Genomic DNA, 21,987 nt, shown 5'->3' with positions numbered 1-21,987 from the left:
TAAGCAGCACAAACCCAAAACACATTGTGTGTGATGAGTGTAGAGTCCTCACATTAGTTAAATCTTCTATTAGCATTTTTATTCCTTTTTTTTTACTTATTTATCTTTCTAGCTCTACCTAAGTAGGGGTGAATTTTTAAAAAAACACCTAATTGACTTAGGAAAGTAGGTCCCATTTTCAAAAGCCATTCAGGTGCCCAGTTCTCACTGAAATTCCATGGGGACATTGGCCAGATTTTCATAGGTATATCGCCACCAACAGGTGCAGAAAGGCACATAGTGGGATTTTCAAATGGGCCTTGGTGTTTAGGCCCAGATTATTGTCACAATTTAAAAGCAACTGCACTGGTATTTCTCCATAGTGGTCCAGCAGCGGCATCTCCCTCAGGCCTCCAGCTCCCTACCTCTAGGCTTCCTTGGGTGGAGACCCATGTCTCTCTCCCTCCTGACTGGGGCTTTTCCAGGACAAAGAGTTCCCTTCACTGCATTATTCCATCAAAGCCAGCCTGCATAAGCAGCCCTGCTTTGTTACTTTCCTTTGGGTGGTGTACAGCGTAATGGTCTCAGTTATAAATTACCACACAGTGCTTCCTAAGCAAGCGTATTTTATTATTAAGGTAAAAACCATACAGAGAAAACACTAAAACACATAAAAGAACCTGCATGCATAGTAATAAGCTTAGCAGAGATCACCCCAACTCCAACATGGACTCTGTCAGGGGATTAGTCCTTCAAACGGCACAACCAGGTCTCTTCCGTGGTCACCAGCTCATAACAGCCTCAGCTCAGAACTAGCTCCAGCATGACAAGTTTAGTTCATTCTTTATGCAGGATGGGGGTCTTTGATCTGGAGTTTCCAGGGGCAGGTAATCCATAGAGAATGGGTTTTTTCTCCACGTGGCATAGCTTTGAAAGACCTCCAAAGTACTCAGTGGCCCCCTTTACATGTACTGTCCCAAACAGTTCTTTGAAGTTCCTCACATTTCCCCAAGATTCCTTTCATCAGTCTCCTAGAAAAGTTACATTCAGTCCACAATAACATGTGCACAATTGTATTTGTAATACAACAGACCCACAAAGGGATTAAATTTAATTCAATAAGGTTTATTCAGGAAATTCCCGTATCTGTCACACCTTTAAAAATCTGGCACTGGACATCTAACTCTCATTGATTTCTATGAGAAAATCTTTTGAAAATCTCACTAGGTGCCTAATTATCTTTAAAAATCTGCCATAAGGTGTAGCTTTAAGAAGGGGTTAAATAAATTCCACTAGGCACAAAGAGCTTCTAAATAGTCTAAGTGTGTAACTCCTATGGAAAGTAACTGGGAGTCTGGTGCCGGACTCACTCAAGGTGCTCTTAGAAACCTTATTAGGTGTCTAAAAAATGCTTTTGAAAATCTGGTCCTCAGACATGTACTTCCCACAGCCTTTCAGGGAGAATAAGACTCCTAAATGCCTCCATCAATTTTGAAAGTGAGAGTTAGGTTCCTAAATCACTTAGGTGGTTTTTGCAAATTGTACCACAAATACGTTGATCTTTAGGGTGTGGTGAAAAATCCAATGGTTCTCCCAGGAATTTTCGGCCGCTACCTAGGGCAGGTGCTTGGTGAGCTGTGGTTCATGCCAGAAGATGAAGGGATTTTTTTTTCCTTCCCCTTTGGTTTGCAGAAGATGCTGCACTTGCTTCTGCAGATCTGTGTAATAAAGATGAGACTTTCAGAGTCTTCTACAAAATTTGGCACTCCAATTACTTTTAATTTTGATGCAGACTGAGTATGATGGTCCCTTAGGCAGCTTTCCAAATGTCAGCCTTACCGTATGTTAAACGAGAGGAAGGGATTTTCAGGAGCGTTTCTGCGATTTGTAGAACTCCAGATAGATAGAAGGGGCTGTGTGGGGATGGGGAGACACACCGAGGCTCACAGAAGCCACAGCGCAAGCATGCAGATGTATTTGTAGATGTATTTCCATGCAGACTCACGTGCAATTCCTGCAGCTGCTGCACATCAACGGTCAGGCATTAGACCCCCTCTCAGTTTTTTCAGAGCTGCTTTCACCGCCTTGTTCCTCAGCGTGTAGATGGCTGGGTTCAGCATGGGCGTGACCACGTTGTCGAAGATCTGCACAGCAGTCATCAGCACTTTGCTCCGCTGGGGCTGAGTGTAGATCAGGGCACAGGGACTAAAGAACAGCGTCACCACTACCAGATGCGAGGCGCAAGTGGAGGCCGCTTTGCGCCACCCTTCGGCCCAGTTCATATTCAAGACGGAGTAGATGATCCTGATGTAGGATGCGAGGATGAGGAGGAAGCAAGTCATGGGCACCAGACCAATGTCTGTCAAGGTCACGGTCTCGATGATGTACGTGTCTGCACAGGCCAGCTTGACCACCGGGAAGATGTCACAGAAGAAAGAGTCCACCACATTGGAGCCACAGTAGGGCAGCGTGAAGGTCAGGCTGGTGAGGATGGTGGCGTGGAAGGAGCTGGTGAGCCAGGTGCCGGCGGCCAGGAGGGCGCACACCCTCCGGTTCATGATGAGCAGGTGGCGCAGCGGGTGGCAGGTGGCCACGTACCGGTCGTAGGCCATGGCCGTGTAGAGCAGGCACTCGGTGCTGCCCAGGAGGTGCCCAAAGAAGACCTGGGACACGCACCCGCCCAGCGAGATGACTCTGCTCTCACCCCAGAGGATGGTCAGATACTTAGGGATGATGATGGAAGAGATTCCAATGTCTAGCAAGGAGAGATTGCAGAGGAAGAAATACATGGGGGTGTGCAAGCGGGGGTCAGCGAGGATGGCTGAGAAGATGGTCAGGTTGCCCAGTAGAGTGCAGAGGTAGAAGGCTAAGAATGTGATGAAGAGGATGGTCTGGAGGCCATCGGCATTGGGGATCCCTAGGAGGATGAAATGAGTCACCACAGTGTGGTTGACCAGCCCCATGTGAGATTTATTCCTGGGTAGGGGAGAGAAATAATGCCAGTGAGTTACTGAAACTAAAAGACCTATGTCCTATAGCTGCAATGCTCACCCTTCCTTCCACTGCCCCCGTTACTCACTGTCATTCGGAGTGGTGTATATTTCTGTCACTGGGTTGCCAGCTGGGATCACGTCCTCACTGGGCTGGCGCTGATCATAGAGAGAGAAAATATCTGCCTTGAAGATCTTACTGTCCACAGAAGAACAGACAAGGGGGACGTCTATTCTATTCTATTCTATTCTATCCTATTCTATTCTATTCTATGTTCTTCTTCTCTTCTCTCCTTACCTACTCCAATTTCTTCAGTTCTGTTCTATCTAGGCCCTTACCCCCCATTCTCACCACAGTACCTCAGAGCCTTCCATTTGTGGCTCACATTTCTCACTAGTGGTTTGTTCTCTCTCTCTCTCTTTCTCTCTGCAGAAGAATGGCCTTGTGTGCAGTGCAGCGCTGTGTTTTGGTCGGGTTTTGTTGTTATAAATGCATGAGCTACGATGGGTTTGTGTTAAGAAAGAGGGGGTGGATGGAACATACAAACCAATGAATGTGGTGATGAATGACCTCAGCTTTGTTCGTGCTGTGCGTTGTTTGGGGGTATTTATGGGGGTTAGAGAGGGAAGGAAAAGGAAAGAAGGAGAAGGGGAAGAGCCACAGCCAGAGGTGGTGGAACTGGGGGCTTGACATAGTTTCCATCATATACAGGGTTCACAGTTTGGTTGAATGGCCCTCAGCATCCTCACTCCCCATTGTTCCAGGGCCCCTAGACACAGCTTGTCATCACTCTGCTGTGAACAGCAGGCTGGACTCTGCGGATGTGAAGGGGGCTTTTTAAGGTGAGATTTGAAGGACAATGGTGAAGTGCCTGTTTGCATTTTGCCAGGGAGTTTCCCAGGCAGGAGAGGCACAGGAAGTGGAGATACTGGTGGGTTCAGGTTCTGACAGATGGAGAGAGGAAGATAAATGATACAGAGACAGGCAGGCAGGTACTGCACAGGGAAGGATGGATGGGTGGCTGGATCAACTTCTCTCTAAAGAAAATATTTGTCTGACACCTTTCTCGGCGCAAGGCAGAGACTGACAGGTTCAGAGACAGACACAAACTGAGGGACAAAGAGAGAAGAACTTTACCAAAGCAGGAGCCTTACATTGGCTGCATTGGGAGAGGCCGCTCCAGCTGACAGGAATTCTCCCTTTCTGTCTCCCGGCCGTGAATCTTGTCTAGCACCATCCAGCTTTCTTATCCCAAACGGCCCATCGCCCAGGAGAGGTGCACAGCCTGGGTGCTTGGTATCCAAACGGGAGACCTAATCTGCAGCATATCACCCCACGCTGTTGCAGACCCCACTGCTTTCTCACAGCTTCCAGCCTCCTTACGGCTCTCCCTGGTCTTTAAATCTCCTTCGGGCCCTTCAGGACAAGGGCCCTCAATTCCCAAGAGGCTCCTGGTCTGAGATCTTGGAAGAGTCTTCAATGAACGGAGATTTGGCATCGTTTTAGCTAATGCTCATGGAGCTCTGGGACCAGGCCCTCAGGCAGCATCAGTCAGTGTAGCGCCATGGAACTGAATCGGCCAAATCCCCACCTCCACCAGGGTCCGGATTCAAGTCTTGCTCCCCCTGACCTGACTCCTGAGCAATTCCATTGGATTCCCTGGGGCTCTTTCCCCTAGCACCTAGCCACACACCTGGTATAAATCAGGAGTTACACCACTGGAATCAAGGGAGCTGTGTAGATTTCTACCAGCTGAGAATCTGGCCCAGCCATTGAAGGGGGGATGGGACATTCATGCTCGTCTAGGCTCTCCGGCTCTGTGACACAAGCCAGGGAATTCCTCCCCCTCCCCGCCCCATGGCGTGAAATAGGAGTAAACTGGGCCAGAGGGTCAGCTGGAGGGCTCTGTATCCAGCACAGCTTTCTCCTGGGTTTGTATGTCCTGTTTCCCTGCCCTCATCTCTGTGTCTCTGTATGCAAAGGGATGTATTCATGCAGTGGTGTGGTTATGTGTGAGGGTGAAATTCACCCCTGTGCAGATGGAGGACAGCCTGCGCACGACTTCACATTGCTTTTTACAAGATACTAGAGACTCCAAGAAGAGCATTGAGTCGTTTTGGGCAGTACAGTAGTTCCCAGCAACTCCAGCTAGATCCTGGCACTGTTTTTCTAGATGCCGCTCAGACACAGGGCGAGACAGATCCTGCCTGTCAGAGCTCACTAGCTAACTATACCAAACACAGTGAGAGTTATCAGCCACATGTTACAAGGGGAAACTGAGGCACAGTGAATTTCAGGGTGGGATTTTCAAAGGAGCCAGGCTCCCACAACTCATTCCAGTTCACTGGGCATTGGACACCCAATTCCTACTGGCTGCTGAAACTCTCAGTCAGATTGAATTGTCCAAGGTGGTAAAGCGAGATTGTGGAAGAGCCGGGAATCTGGTCCAGATTTCCTGGGTTCCAGCCCGAGCACTGGCCGTAACACCCTTCTCCTTCCATTGGGATGAACCTCGCTCTGCATCTCTTTAAGCTTCAGGCCTGTTCTCTTACCCTCCTCTTTGTGCAAGCAGGGTTCAGGAATCAGGGCCTTTAGAGTATTGGGGCTGATTTAACTGAACCAAAGCTGCTTCTTTACTAGCCAAGAAAGTGGAATAATAGACCCACGCCTCCTCTCGGACCCCTACAGTGCATCTGCGCTAAGGGGTCAGGAGTGGTTAGCTAAATAGGTGTGAAGTACTTTAATGTGGACATATCCACAGACCCCTGCACAGAGAGGGATGTGAGAGAGACAGGGCTAGATTAGGGGGGTTTCCAGCTATGATCTCATCCATCCATTTGCTGGTGTCCTAGCAGTGCAGTTATAATAAGGTCCCTTGTGATTCCTCTAATCTCTCTCATTTCCCGCTCTTCCTCTGGGGGGCACCGTACTTGGGAGCCAGAACGCATGGGCAGAAGCAGACATGACAATTAATCTCTGTAGATGTGTTACCCCAGCCCAGGCATAACATCCCATGAGGTGCAATGGCCACTGAGATTAATTAAAATGTTAATATTTCTAATGAGCCCCCAGGCTGAGCCTTCTCACTGCTCAGACGTTACTCTTGGCTTGCATGAGCTACGTTCAGTGTGTCGTTGCCACAACCACCAGAGCGGGAACTGCCTTTGGGTATTTTAGTTTGTATTATCACTATTTTTATCATCGGTATAATGGTAGGACCTACAGTCTGGAACTGAGATGTAGGCCGCTTCTTGCCATACCCCGCAGAGACACAGAGTAAGAGACAGCCCCCGTCTGAATGTGATAGACATTTAAAAGCTGAGAGTGACAAAGGATTTAACTAGCCCTGTATAAGAGATGGGGAAACTGAGGCACAAAGCGATTTAGTGAGTTACTGAAGGGCAAACAGGGACACTTCTACAGAGACTGTACTGGAACTCAGATCTCCTGTGTCCCAGGCCTTTGTCTTACCCACAAGATAATGCTTTGCAAATAATTCTCATGGGCTCTTTAAATGTAGGTGTGTTGAGTTAGGGTGACCGGATGTCCTGTTTTTATAGGGATAGTTACAATATATGGAGCTTTTTCTTATATAGGCACCTATTACTCCATGCAGTGAGATGTCTGGCTGCATGTGTGTGTTCCCTGTGTGTGCCACCGCAGCCCCATGTAGACACCTGGCACAGCAGATCTCGAGCGAACCACCCAATGTCCACAAGATCTGTTAAGGGATGAGGGCATTCAGCCAGGTTTATTTTTGATGAAGCATGGTACCAGTATCCCGCAGACCCTATCAGACTCCTAATACATGTGTGCCCGTAACAATGTACCAACTCAGTGAACGGCGGGACTTTCCGTTCCTCCCTAAGGACTGACAAAGACACTCCCTCTGAGATACAACTTTATACCCAGAAACAAACAAATTCCATACTGCCCCTATGACATAGTTAGTTACTGCCCCCGCCTCCTTGATTTGGCTAGTTATCACCCTCACCTGGTATACGTTGGTACGATCAAAACATTTCTATTATGTACTGTCATCGAGACCTTAACTTTTAAGAGGTACTTGTGGCACCTTAGAGACTAACCAATTTATTTGAGCATGAGCTTTCGTGAGCTACAGCTCACTTCATCAGATACATACCGTGGAAACTGCAGCAGTTTCCACGGTATGTATCTGATGAAGTGAGCTGTAGCTCACGAAAGCTCATGCTCAAATAAATTGGTTAGTCTCTAAGGTGCCACAAGTACTCCTTTTCTTTTTGCGAATACAGACTAACACGGCTGTTACTCTGAAACCTAACTTTTAAGAGGGGTCAGTGTGTTCCTGTTATCCTTGGGGAATGCTTTTGTACCATCCTTGATATCGGGATGCTCTGGCACCACGTGATATCGGGATGGGTTTGCATGAGTGCTCTGTGCCTAGCACTTCTTAGGAACCTGTATTACTGCGATATCAGCCCTGTTCTTGCCTGATTCGCTGAGCCGGTCCTGCCTCTTCCTCACAGCTAGTCTGTACTTTATATCAATACTAATTTAGCCCAGGCCTCAGACCGGGCCTCTGCTACAACGGCTTATGTCTCAGGCTCTCTTCCTACTTCACAACCCACCCCCTGAACTGATTTTTCACCTTGCTGTCTGATCACCCTGGTTGAGTTGATACAGTTCTCAGTTACAAAATACTGTAGCCATCTGCTCGCCCTGCTTCTCCCTCTACGGCCACCCAGAGCTCATTGCTTGGAGGTAAAGAGAGCTTTCCCACTGTCCATCGGAAGCTACTGCGGTTTTTGAAATCAATGGGCACAATTTCTGCACTGAACTTCCATTCCAGGTTTTCATTTCTCAGGCAGCATAGTCTGGATTTGTGGCTCTGTGGAAATTGGTTCCCTGGAGAAACACAAAGAAACGAGAGAGAAAATTCAGGACAAACCCCCACAGTGCAATGGGGGTACTGCAGCGCAGCGGGTGGTACAGGAAACTCAGTAGGGGGCGCTCTTCGCTTCGAGTCAGGGCTGTTTCTGGGGGCGTGGTGTTGGGCTCGCATGTGCTGCTCTGCAGGGAGAAGGGCCAGGGGCCAGGCTCACGGCATCTCCCCCAGGTTCCTTTCACTTCCTTTATTGTATTACTTTTTCAGTTCAAGGCACAAAGTTAAACCCATGTCCCAGGAGTCAGGGATAATTCTGAACAACGCACTATTGTTTCTGTTGTGTGGGAGGCCTGGAGGCTGCTTTGCAGTCGGGGCTGCACCCACACATGGCCAGAGACAGCCCCTGCCCCAAAGAGCTTACAAGAGAAATGGGCGGGAGAAAGGAATAATTTTTACTACAATGAAAACAACAAGGAATCCTGTGGCACTTTAGAGACTAACACATTTATTTGGGCTTAAGCTTTCGTGGGCTAGAACCCACTTTGTTGGATGCATGGAGTGGAGATTACAGTAGGAAGGTATAAATATACTAACACGTGAAAAGTTGGGAGTTACCTTTCCTTCCTGATTGAATTGGCCTCGTTAGCACTGGCCCTCCACTTGGTAAGGTGACTCCCATCTTTTCATGTGTTAGTATATTTATACCTGACTACTGTAATCTCCACTCCATGCATCTGACAAAGTGGGTTCTAGCCCACGAAAGCTTACGTCCAAATAAATTTGTTAGTCTCTAAGGTGCCACAGGATTCCTTGTTGTTTTTTGTTGATACAGACTAACGGCTACCCCTCTGAAACCTTTCAGGTGGTTAACTAAACCCCAAGGAGATGACATCATTCACCTATCTTCCTGCCTTGCTCTCATAAACCCTGGCATGAATATATTCATTTCCTGCCTCACCCCAGCCCTGGGTAACTTTATTGATTGCATGTATCACCCAACTGCTCTGCCTCAATCCTAGCAGAATTCCTTTGATCTTTTCTCTAAAGCTAACCCTTGGAAAACACCACTGCCCTCCTCACTTGCCCTGAGAAAACTCCACTGACATCCATCCTAAGTATTTCACCATGTTATATTTATCTCCTATTTTATAGGATCATAGAATATCAGGGTTGGAAGGGACTTCAGGAGGTCATCTAGTCCAACCCCCTGCTCAAAGCAGGCCCAATCCCCAATTCTTACCCCAGATCTCTAAATGTCCCCCTCAATGGTTGAACTCATGACCCTGGGTTGAGCAGGTCAATGCTCAAACCACTGAGCTATCCCTCCCCCCCATAATATCAAAGTTGAAACTAGTGGGACAAAGGATAACAGGAGTAGAAGGAAAATGGGAAATAACAAAAGAACAGGATGTTGTTAGAGGGCTTATTCCTTCACCCTCCCACTTCCCTGGTCCTTCCTGAAGTCTGCATGTGCATACAATTCGATATTTCTTGGGGCTAACTTTCAGTAAGCAATGATTTTAGTTTCCTTCCTCAGCTTTCCCTTCCCAGCTCTGACGCTGCAGAGCATTTACCCCACGTCCCCCTTCCCAGCTCTGATGCCACAGAGCCTTGCCTGTGTCCCTGTTCTCATCTGCCTACCTTAGCAAAACATGATTCCAGTCCCCCCCTTTACTTCCTGATTGATCTCAGTCTATATAGTAAAACTTGAGTTCTGCTTAGCTGTACCTTAACCAATCGTTTTACTGAAATTTCACTAACCAATCCTAACATATTGTAACATGATTATTTAACCAATTATTTCCCATCACCTTAATTGGTTTACAGCCAACAAAATTAACTATACAGCTGACAGAAACAATCACAGAACCAGACAGAGACCATACAGATAAACAATAGAGAAGTGGGGACCATAAAGACAAAATAACAAGAAGCAAGGGTTTCACAATCACAACTATTGATAAATGAGTTCTTGCCAGACAGGATGCTATCAACTTTAAATCTTCTAGGCTCTTCTCTTTCTCTGGAGGTGATAGGTTGGATCACCTTTTTAACAGCCCAAAACTGCCTTATTTCAGTGTGACTGGTGAGGATGTGACCATTCGCTTCCCAGCTTATGGCTCCCCTGCTGTTTAGCCATATGCCTTTGCTTAAGAACAGCGCCTCAGACTATCATAGTGAGAGAAGGCCTATAAACAGGCAGACTGATTTTGATTCTTGTTTTGTACTTCTATAACTAGCTAAGTGATAAGAATACACCTACATTCTTAGAGTATAGGCCTTTACAGACAGGCTGAATATCTACATCCTAGCAAATGTAATTATAGCAAAGCAGGGAGATCAAGAAAGATGGGTACGTCCAGAACAATATAGAGAATGAATAATCCGGTTTGTACATGAACAAGGACATTTTGGGGTTAAAAGAACATTAGCACAAGTTAACAAGGCAGTGTGGTGGCCAGGAATGGACATGCAGTTTAAAAGATTTTGTCAACAATGCTTGGTGTATGCCCAAGTTAACCCTACAAGTAGAAAGACGAAAATACTGAGACACCAACCTGACACTCAGGGCCCATGGCAAAGATTAGAAATGGATTACATTGAACCTTTAAGAAAAACTTCTACAGGAAAACCCTTTTGCTTGGTGATCATAGATTATCTTTCAGGATGGGTGGAAGCAATCCCCACAACAGACAACATGGCTCAAACTACAGCTAAAGTTATATGGACCCAAATACTGAGCAGTTGGGGTATCCCTTTGGTCATCGATAGTGATGAAGGACCTCACTTCGTGGGAGCAGTGGTAAAAGCATTATTATTAATTATGGGAATTAAACAGAAGTGGCACGTAGTCCACTGATATCTGACTCAGATTGCAAAATAACCGTAAACATTTTAGTGATGCAACAGAAGGTCACCATCCCATGAATTATACACACAGATCGGGTCAATTTCATTCCAGGAAGATTGGCTGATGATAACAGGAGAAAAATCACTCCCTTGATCCAGCAAACTCAGATCTTAATGTACCCTCTGTAGCCTTGTCCCTAGATGCAGAGAAAGCATTTGAAAAAAGTTAAGGTTTTCAGCATTTTCCATATTCAGCTAGAAAGAGTGGCATGACACTGCTCCTTTTTAATCTCATTCTTGAACCACTGGTAATGTACATATGTCAACACTCAGTCATTGAAGATGTTTCTATAAATAAGAAAGAATACAAAGTCAGTTTATATTCTAATGACATTTTTGTACTATTCATCAATCCCATCATGACTGACTGTAGTTGATGAGCTCTTTTGGAAAGATTTCTAAGTTTTGCATCAGGTGAAATAAATAAAAAAAATGGATATATCCAAAAGACCAGATCCTCCATAGTTTCAGCATTTCCCATTGGAGATATACAAGGAAATAACTTACTAAGGTCTTAAAGTTTATCATAATCTTCCCAAAATTGTTTGTGTAAATATTGTGGAGGAAAGTATTGTTGACCTGACCCCTTCCCACTTTGTGACAAGACCTAGGCACTATACGCAGCATAGACAAGCGCAGTAAGGCAAGAGACCTACAGGCCTGCATCCTGTAAGACTTAGCTTAAGCTAAGAGCATATGCTGGGCTGTGGTATTTTGACACAGGTAGCAAACTAGGCCAACCTTTCACCTAGCTCAAGTCCCTTGTTGTCTATTATGTACAAACCTCCCCCACCCCGCCCGCCCAAACCTGCAAAAGCCCTTAGACAAAACGCTGCCACAAGCAAACCGCAGATCTTGATCATAACAAAGTGCGTCAGCACAGTGCTAATTATAAAGCTGTTTACCTTGGCTCCTTATAAGGCTTTATTAACAATGCTTGAGTATAAAAAAAAAATAAGGAAATGTATCATTTGACTGAAATGTAAAAACTATATAAGACTGGGATTATAGGGGCAGGACAGACGGAGACGAGGGTGGCACCTGTTTGTGACCATCTCTGTCTCCTTCTCCCTGCATGCTTGTATTCAAAAATAAAAGGACCTCAGACTGTTTGAACCAAACAGATGGTATGACTCGTTTTCCACAACAATATTAAAAAAAGTTTCCAAGGATATGGAGAGGTGGCATCTCATCCCGCAATCCTTACCAGGGAGAATAGAAACAGTCAGCATGAATAGCTGTCCAACAGTGATTTTTATATCATTAACCTATTGCCTTTTGAGGTCTGTCAAGGCTGATTCCCCACTCTGGCACTTTGTGTGCAGAAGGTGGAGGCCTGCAAAGACCTTAAAAAGCACACTGGCCACTCCAGGCTTGTATTCAACTCCCAAGGTTACAGATCCCCCTGGCCTTGGGTAGGCTGCCACCACCCAAGTGCCGAACATCTTTGAGAGCCCAGGAAGGCGCACTTGGGAATTTCTTCCTGTTGGGTACACTCAAGCTCTTTCACCTCTCCTCCGGGGAAGAGCAGAGAAAAGGAAAAGGAAAATAAATTAGCTGTTTCTACCAGAGGAACCTGAAACCGCTTGTTCCTCTTAGTAGCTAACCGAAAAACGTGTGCACAGACCTCTTAAGACACAGAAATCCAATCACATTCTTAAAAAGAGTAATATGTATTAAAAACAGAGAAAGAGAACACATCTGCAAAATCAGGCTGTTGCTAGATATTAAAAGAGCAACTGAAAGGATTAAACACCAGGAATGGCTTTCCTGGGGCCCAGCTTAAAGAAAAGAAAACAAAAGAAAACAAAAGCACCTGTGTTTAACATAGAGGAACCCACAAGCCCAAAATAAAGAGCTAAACCTGATCGCATCTAACTAAACATTTCCTCTTCTATTTACATATCTGTAGTCCCAAATGAGTAAGTCTCGGTATGGGTGCTGATGATCTTCATACCTGGCCCAAGCTTCTTACAGCATACCTGCTTTGCTCGGTCTCTCCAGCTGAGAGAACAACAATAAACAGCCCCCAGAGGGGAAGGTTTTTTCCAATTTTAAAAGTTTCTAGTCTTCCCATTGGCTCTTTTGGCCAGGTGCCAACTCATTTCCTCTTACCTAAGCATTTCAGTGAGACTTCTTAACCCTTTACAGGTAAGGCAAGTAGAGAACAGCTACTGAGAAGGATGTTTATAGCTAACTGACTGGTGGGTGTCCATAAAAGGGTGCTACCCCCCATTTACCACAAGCCAGGGCTGGCCTTACCATGAGGTGAACTGAGGCGGCAGCCTCACGTGCCAGACTCGGGGGGGGGAGAGGGGGCACCACTAGGACCCAGAGTGTAGAAAATTGTGTCTGCTGCTGGTGCATCTGTATTCTCTCTGCTCTAGACGCACAGAGATGGGGGAGTGCTCTTCTGGAGAAAGGAGGGCACAAGAGACAGAACAGGCAGGCAGGAGAAAAGATGAGAGGGAATAACAGAAAGCAGCAGGAGTTGCAGGGAGAGAGAGGACAAGGAGCCTCTTACGTACCTCTCTAGCACCCCCAGGAGCCTTTACTGATTAACCCCAACTTCTCAGGAAGCTTCCTGTTTCCTGCTGCTTCTCTGAACCCACCTGAGGAGAACAGGTCGTCAACTGGAGTAGTAGGAGCCAGTTAGGCCCTTAAGACGCTGATCTCTTCCCTCACTCAGGCCCTGCTACCAGCCTGCTTATTTGTCCCCTTCAACTGAGTGTTAGCTGACACAGAACAGCAGTCATGAGTGAAAGAAGAAAACGCCCCTCTGGGGCAGCATTCAGAAAAAGAAAGCAAGCAAAGGAAGCGTTTCTATCTTAGCAGGAAGGAGCTCTCTGGAGATACATAGACACAAACGTTCACGGTGAGCCTTCCGGCCCCAGTGAGGATGTGAGTGGTGAGGAGATGCCTGATCTTCCAGTCAGTCAGAGTGCAGGTGACCTGGAAGCTACTGCAGCATCCATAGCTCCATCTCAAATGGATGTAACCGTGCACATTCCTGAAGAAAAGTGTAGATCAGAGTGTGGTGGAGGCTCAAGAAACAGCCGCTGCTGAGTTTAGTTCCTTAAGTCGAGATGATCCAGGACTGTGGACCCACTTGAGCAGTAGCCCGAGGGACTTCCTTGTACTGCATGGGCCACAGCAAGTGAAAAACTTCATGTTCCCCAAAGACAATGAAAATAGAAGTTTCCATCCAACACATTACTGGCGTGAAATCCCCAATGGTGACAAAGTGGAGAGGCCGTGGCTTATGTACTCAGAAACCCAGAATGCTGCATACTGTTTCTGTTGCAAACTCTTCCAGTCTAATGTTCCAGCCATATTGGGTTCTACAGGAACAAAGGACTGGAGAAATCAGGCTAGAAGTCTGGCATGCCATGAGAAGGCAGCAACTCACCAGAGAGCATTCCATAGCTGGAAAGAGCTTGAGATGAGACTCAGGTTAAAGGCCACCAGAGATGATCAGCATCAAGAGAAGATTGCGTCAGAGTCTCTTTACTGGAAATGTTCTGAAAAGGCTCATTGCCATTGTGAGAATGCTGCTACCCAGCACCTAGCACGGCATGGCACTTCAGATCAGCTGTGTGTGCCAAACAGTGGAAACGTCCTTAAAATTGTGGCGCTGATGGCTGAGTTTGATGCTGTGCTCCCGGAGCATCTGAGAAGAGTCACCACCTGTGGCAAATTGCCGGCACTACTATGATGGGTCTCGCTCTTTCTCTTCTGGGCAGGGGGTCAGGGCACCATTTCTTGCCCCTGAATTGGGGTATTAACTGCCCCACTAGTGTCCTAGAGGAGGGGAGTGGAGAGGGAGGGACCAGGGCCCGCCCTCTACTCCGGATCCCATCCCAGGGGCCCTAGGGATAGCGGTAAACCACTAGAACTAGCGGTTCCTTCCCCTGGGCTACTTCCCTCTCCTGCCATTCAGCTTGTGAGGCTTCCTGCCCTCCCTCGGCACAAACCAGGTGTCCCTTTACCTCGGGTCTCGGTCTTCTTAGCCCACCGCAGCACTTCTCCAAACTCTCCTCTGCTTCGCTCCGAACTGCTCTCTGCTCCAACGCCAATCCACTCTGCTTCAACTCCTCCTCTTGTCTGATTGAAGCAGGGGGGTTTTATCATGTGACTGGCTTCAGGTGCTCTAATTGGCTTCAGGTGCTTTAATTAATTTATAGCAAACTTTCTTCCCTCTACAGGGAATAAGCTCCCTTCTAACACTCTCCTGCTTCGAGGAGCAGTGGGCGCTGTCCGAGGTTCTCTGCTCGGTGACCCCGACCGGTTCCCTCCGTCTGACCCTTTGATTGAGGGGAAGAGCGAGAGACCCCAGCCCCAGCCGTTGCCGCTGTGGATACCATCATTACTGTCACCTAGGAGGGGTCCTATAATACATGGGTGTCTACCCCCCCCACCCCCAAACTGCCCACCCTGCAGCCATGCTCATCTTGTCGGGCACTCTCAGGAGAGGGAGGATCGGTGACACTGGGCGTGGCACTAGGTAACTCGAGGGGGTGGAAGACCATGAGAGTCGAGGAAGCCCCCCCCGCTCTAGGCCACCAGGTAACTCAGGAGGGTGGAAGACCACGAGTGTCGAGGAAGCCCCCCCGCTCTGGGCCCAGGCTAGCCTGAACACTTCTCCCTCCTGAAGGCTGCTGTGTTCTACCTTCTGTTTGCTCTTGTTTTGCTGCATAGTTTTGCTTTATCCTCTTTGGTGATTCTTTGTAAGTGTTACACAAATAAAATTCTTTTCTGCTTTAAAAAAAAAAAAACAAAAAAAAACCACTCTCCTGCTTCGAGGAGCGGTTGGCGCTGTCCGAGGTTCTCTGCTCAGAGACCCCGTCCGGTTCCCTCCGTCTGACCCTTTGATTGAGGGGAAGAGCGAGAGACCCCAGCCCCAGCCGTTGCCGCTGTGGATACCATCATCACTGTCACCTAGGAGGGGTCCTATCACGCATGGGTGTATGTCCCCCCCACCCTCAAACCGCCCACCCCGCACCTGTGCTCATCTTGTCGGGCACTATCAGGAGAGTCCCGGGCGTGCCTGACTGAGCTGCTGTGAGTTGTGGGGCAGCAGTGTGGTCTAATAGCCAGACCCCAGGCCTACGCCTCAGGATGCCAAGGTTCTGTTCCCAGCTCTGCTGCTGGGTGACCTTCAGCAAGTCCTGGCCCCTCTCTGTGCCTCTCAGCAGGTTTAAAACAAATAAAAGGAAGTTCTTCTTCACACAGCTCAGTCAAGCTGTGGAACTCCTTGCCTGAGGAGGTTGTGAAGGCTAGGAGTATAACAGGGTTTAAAAGAGAACTGGATAAATTCATGGAGGTTAAGTCCATTAATGGCTATTAGCCAGGATGGGTAAGGAATGGTGTCCCTAGCCTCTGTCTGTCAGAGGGTAGAGATGGATGACAGGAGAGAGATCACAGAGATCACTCCCTCTGGAGCAGCTGGCATTGGCCACTGTCAGGAGACAGGATACTGGGCTGGATGGACCTTTGGTCTGACCCAGTATGGCCATTCTTATGTTCTTATATTATGTTCTTCTCAGTTTACCCATTTGGGGCTAATGATCCTGACCACCCTTTGTAAAGTGTTTTGAGATCTCCTGGATGGAAGAGCTAGGAGCCCAGATCCTCACCGATATTCAGGTTCCTGGTGATTTCAATGGGAGTTAGACAACCAAACACCTCTGAGGATCTGGGCCTAGATGTTCTTACTTAGCACTAATTTTGTTAATGGCTCAACCCAGCTTCCCAGCATCCTGCCCAATGCCTCATTAATCTCCCGCAATGCAGGGTCATTCACCCACTCAATGTCCTATCTACCGGCCCGTGATGGAAAAGGCAGCACAAATAGTTCAAAGAAAACATTTTTAATTCTGAAAAAAATGGCTTTTTTCCCCTTCAACTTGTTTTTCAAACAAGCGTCTTTTTTCGCTATTTTCCAAATATTTGGAAATACACTGGGAGAAAAGAAAGAATTGTGTATCTCAGCGATGCTTTCTGGGTTCCCTTCCTTTGGGTTTTTCCAACCTGCCAGCAGCATCACAATAATACTTGTGGGGTGGGAGAAGAAAATACTGAAAACTAATAAAAGTTGGGTCTGGCTCAAAATGCACAAAACAAAAAACATTTCAATTTTTTTCACACAATTGTTTCCATGTGCTATTGTCATGGGCTGTTTAATTTGAATAGACATGCTTTGTGGTGATAGGCTGGCCACCTAAGCCACATGGCCCCTTTCCTGCTCTCTGGTTGGGTGAAAGAAAGATTTAAGCCAGCCAAGGGCACACTGCAGCTCGGAATTTGGATGGTGGAAACCCTTGAAGAATGGACTAGGTATAAAAATGATCAGCATTTGTAGGGGGCCTGTAGAATTCAACAGAGAAAATTCAACCCTTGCTGAAGAATCCCCTAGGCTGATGTAAAACCCTGTACACAGGGGGGAATTCGAATGAGTCAGGAGAAAAGGTGGTCACCGCATATTGTTCTGGGGTAATGGGGCATTTGGATCAGAAAAGTCACAACACAAACAAGCGGCAAAGAGTCCCGTGGCACCTTATAGACTAACAGATGTATTGTTAGTCTATAAGGTGCCACGGGACTCTTTGTCGCTTTTACAGATCCAGACTAACACGGCTACCCCTCTGATACTTAACACAAACAGAGAGACCGGGGACAGAAGTGAGGCAGATGCCCAATAAAAAGCCAGGAGGAAACAACCTGTAAGTACAGGAATGTGGCCCTGAGAGACAGCTAAGAGAGGGGAATTTGGGGGCACAGAGTCTTGGTACTAGAGGCAGTCTTGGGATGGTGAACAGAGGAGCTGTCTGCAGCTGTTTGATTCCGACTGTCTTCAGGGAAACAGGACTTTGGATACTCCTTGTAAATAAGCCAGATCGCATCAAAGTAAATACCAGACTCTAAAGTCAATTTCTCCTCCCAACCAAATGCTGACTAGCGGCTTGGAGTGACAATAAAATAGTACAACATTTCAAACATAAAAGGGGCATTTCTAGCCACAAAAGGATTTCTCTAACAGTAGAAAAAGTATTCTAATGGAAACCATTTCAGGAGTTCCACACAGGCACAGAGCCCACTATGGCCAAATTGGCCCTTTAAAGGGGAGAATCTCCTTTAACTCGGCTTCTGCAGAGTTTCGTTGATCCAGAGGATACATTTGGTGATTCTCGTGTATATGCTGGGACGGCGCATGTCCAGATATCCATTGGAGACAATGCCCTGGACCACCCCGTCACACACCAGGGGCCCGCCTGATTCGCGGAAGGAGAAGAACATCAGTGACTGGCATAATCATAATTTAAGATTTCATAATCAAGAAATCATAATCTAACACATACCTGGCTAGATTACTTACTAAAAGTTCTAAGACTCCATTCCTGTTCTATCCCCGGCAAAAGCAGCATACAGACAGACACAGACCCTTTGTTTCTCTCCCTCTTCCCAGCTTTTGAAAGTATCTTGTCTCCTCATTGGTCATTTTGGTCAGGTGCCAGCGAGGTTACCTTTAGCTTCTTAACCCTTTACAGGTGAGAGGATTTTTCCTCTGGCCAGGAGGGATTTCAAAGGGGTTTACCCTTCCCTTTATATTTATGACACGCCCCCCAAATCTCAGCTAGGGTGAAATGCTGGCTGGGATTTCTTCCTGGAGCTCTAGGAAAAACAAAGTTAATAAGACACATGCACCTCTAAATATACTACCAAGTACATAAAGACTAACAATATTTTCCACATCTCAAGGACGATTTTAACTAGTTGATTCTGGGAAACTTTCACGGGAGAGTGCATCAGCCACTTTGTTAGACGCTCCTGAGATGTGTTGGATGTGGAAATCAAAATCTTGGAGAGCTAAACTCCACCGAAGAAGTTTTTTGTTATTTCCCACGGTGGTATGAAGCCACTTTTGTGCAGCATGGTCAGTTTGCAGGTGGAAAGGCCGTCCCCAAACGTATGGGCGTAGCTTTTCCAGGGCGTAGACAATGGCATAACATTCTTTTTCACTGACTGACCAGTTGCTTTCCCTCTCAGACAGCTTCTTGCTGAGAAACATGACAGGGTGGAATTCTTGATCAGGTCCTTTCTGCATTAAAACTGCTCCCACACCACGCTCGGACGCATCTGTGGTTACTAGGAACGGTTTGTCAAAGTCTGGGGCCCTTAGTATAGGTTCAGACATGAGTGTCACTTTAAGCTGGTTAAAGGCCTTCTGACACTTTTCGGTCCACTGAACGGCATTTGGCTGTTTCTTTTTGGTTAGGTCTGTCAGTGGGGCGGCGATTTGGCTGTATTGCTGTACAAATCGTCTGTAATAACCGGCCAAGCCTAAGGAGGATTGAACCTGTTGCTTTGACTTTGGGACAGGCCACTTTTGGGTAGCATCCACTTTGGCCTGTAGGGGGCTGATAGTTCCATGACCCACCTGTTGTCCAAGGTAAGTCACTCTGTTTAGGCCTATTTGACACGTCTTAGCCTTAACAGTTAGTCCTGCCTCCCTTATGCGCTCAAGGACTTTTTGTAGATGTTCCAGGTGTTCTGCCCAGGAATCCGAAAATATGGCCACATCATCAAGGTAGGCGACTGCATATTCTCCTAATCCTGCTAGGAGACCATCTACAAGTCTTTGGAAGGTGGCGGGTGCATTTTGCAGCCCGAAAGAGAGTACATTAAATTCATAGAGCCCAAGATGTGTGGTGAAGGCTGACCTTTCCTTGGTGGATTCATCTAGCGGTACTTGCCAGTACCCCTTGGTTAAGTCCAAGGTAGAGATGAACTGGGCCCGTCCCAGTTTCTCTAATAGTTCATCTGTGCGTGGCATTGGATAGTTGTCTGGGCGAGTTACTGCATTTAGCTTACGGTAGTCCACGCAAAAACGTATCTTCCCATCTGGTTTGGGAACTAGAGATATAGAAATAGAGATGCCCATGCACTTCCAGAGGGGCGGATTACACCCATCTGTAACATATCCTGGATCTCACAGTCTATAGCAGTTTTAGCTTGAGGAAACACCCGGTAAGGTTGGACTTTAATTGGGTGAGCATTACCTGTGTCAATGGAGTGGTATGCCCGTTCAGTCAGTCCTGGGGTGGCTGAGAACATCGGCGCGTAGCTAGTGCACAGCTCCTTGATCTGCTGTCGCTGCATACGCCCAAGGGTCATGGAGAGGTTCACCTCTTCCACACCACCAGCACTTTTCCCTTCGTAGTAGACACCTTCAGGCCACTCAGCGTCGTCTCCTCCCTGGGCTGTAAACTGACAAACCTTTCATTCTCTGGAATAAAAGGGCTTTAGAGAATTAATATGGTACACCTTAGGCTTTCGGTTGGAGGTGGGGAATGCTATGAGATAATTAACAGCTCCCAGGCGCTCCTGGACCATGAATGGCCCTTCCCACGACGCTTCCATTTTATGGGCCTGGAACACCTTTAGGACCGTGACCTAGTCCCCTACTTTGAAGGAACGCTCTCTGGCATGTTTATCATACCAGGCTTTTTGCTCTTTTTGAGCATCCTGTAAGTTTTCTTTAGCAAGGGCTAAAGAGGTTCAGAGGGTGTTTTGTAGGTTGGTTACAAAGTCCAGAATGTTAGTTCCTGGAGAAGGTGTAAATCCCTCCCATTGCTGCTTCACCAACTGTAATGGCCCCTTAACCTCATGGCCATATACAAGTTCAAATGGGGAAAACCCTAAACTGGGATGTGGTACAGCTCTGTAGGCAAAAAGCAACTGCTGCAACACTAGGTCCCAATCATTGGAGTGCTCATTTACGAATTTACGTATCATGGCCCCCAAAGTTCCATTAAACTTCTCCACCAGGCCATTTGTTTGATGGAGGTAAGGAGTGGCAACCAAGTGATTTACCCCATGAGCTTCCCAGAGGTTTTCCATAGTTCCTGCCAGGAAATTAGTCCCTGCATCTGTGAGGATGTCGGAGGGCCAACCTACCCTGGCAAAAATGTCTACTAGTGCCTGGCACACACTTTTAGCTCTGGTGTTGCTTAGAGCTACTGCTTCCAGCCATCGGGTAGCAAAATCCATGAAAGTCAGGATGTACTGCTTTTCTCTGGGTGTCTTTCTCAGAAAAGGACCCAGAATATCCACAGCTACTCGCTGAAATGGAACTTCAATGATGGGGAGTGGCTGGAGAGGGGCTTTGACCTGGTCTTGGGGTTTTCCCACTCTTTGGCATACTTCACAAGACCGGACATAGGTAGAAACATCCTTGCCCATTCCCTCCCAGTGGAATGAGCCCCCCAAACGGTCTTTGGTCCTGTTCACCCCAGCATGGCCACTAGGGTGATCATGGGCTAAGCTCAAGAGCTTGGCCTGGTATTTAGTTGGAACTACCAACTGTCTCTGAGGATGCCAGTCTTCCTGGTGTCCACCCAGAAAGAGTTTGCTTGTATAAAAGTCCTCTTTCTACAATAAGCCTGGATCAATTAGAAGAGCTGAGAGGCGGTGGGTTGCTCCGTGCCACCGTCCAAGCTCTGTGGAGGCTTTCATCTGCTTCCTGTTCGGTCTGGAACTGTTCCCTTGATGCTGGAGACATCAGTTCCTCATTGGATTGTGGACCTATGCTTGGTCCCTCTGGAAGCGATGTAGGGGATGGGGCTGTTTCCATTGACTGTGAACCGTTTTCCTCTGGGACACTCTGTTGGGGTTCAGGCTCCGGCTGAGCCTCTTGTTTAGGGTTATTGGCTGCTGCCGGTTCAGGTTCGGTGGGGCCCTCTGGTGTTGAGGTTGCAAGTACTGGATTCAGTGCTGGCAATGGGTCTGGTGTTGGTTGTTCCGCTGGTTCCAGTTCTGGGATTGGTTCCATCTGGGTCTCTGGGACTAGATCCACTACTGCTGTTGCAGACATTGGCCTGGGGTCTGGGTCCATCACCTCTGACCGGGTCCTGGTAGAAGTTTCTGGAACAGAGCTAGGCCTCACGGCTTGTTTAGCCTGGCTGCGGGTGACCATTCCCACCCTCTTGGCCCGCTTCACATGATTGGCCAAGTCTTCCCCCAACAGCATGGGGATGGGATAATCATCATAGACGGCAAAAGTCCACATTCCTGACCAGCCCTGGTACTGGACAGGCAACTTGGCTGTAGACAAATCGAAAGAGTTTGACTTGAAGGGTTGAATCGTCACTTGGATCTCTGGGTTGATTAAATTGGGGTCCACTAAGGAAGCACGGATAGCTGACACTTGTGCTCCGGTGTCCCACCACGCGATGACCTTC

The 21,987-nt window shown here is 47.4% G+C and overlaps 1 protein-coding gene across 1 annotated transcript; it reads right to left on the bottom strand.

The window, feature by feature from the left end:
- Positions 1–2,009: 2,009 nt before the first annotated feature.
- LOC144273704 (olfactory receptor 10D3-like) lies at positions 2,010–2,942 on the bottom strand. The gene has a single exon (XM_077832396.1). It carries the CDS (start codon positions 2,940–2,942, stop codon positions 2,010–2,012), a length of 933 nt encoding a protein of 310 aa, XP_077688522.1.
- Positions 2,943–21,987: the final 19,045 nt, after the last annotated feature.

Source organism: Eretmochelys imbricata, chromosome 13, assembly GCF_965152235.1.
Source record: "Eretmochelys imbricata isolate rEreImb1 chromosome 13, rEreImb1.hap1, whole genome shotgun sequence".
Taxonomy (NCBI): Eukaryota; Metazoa; Chordata; order Testudines; family Cheloniidae; genus Eretmochelys; species Eretmochelys imbricata.
This window is presented reverse-complemented; position numbering and strand designations above follow the sequence as displayed.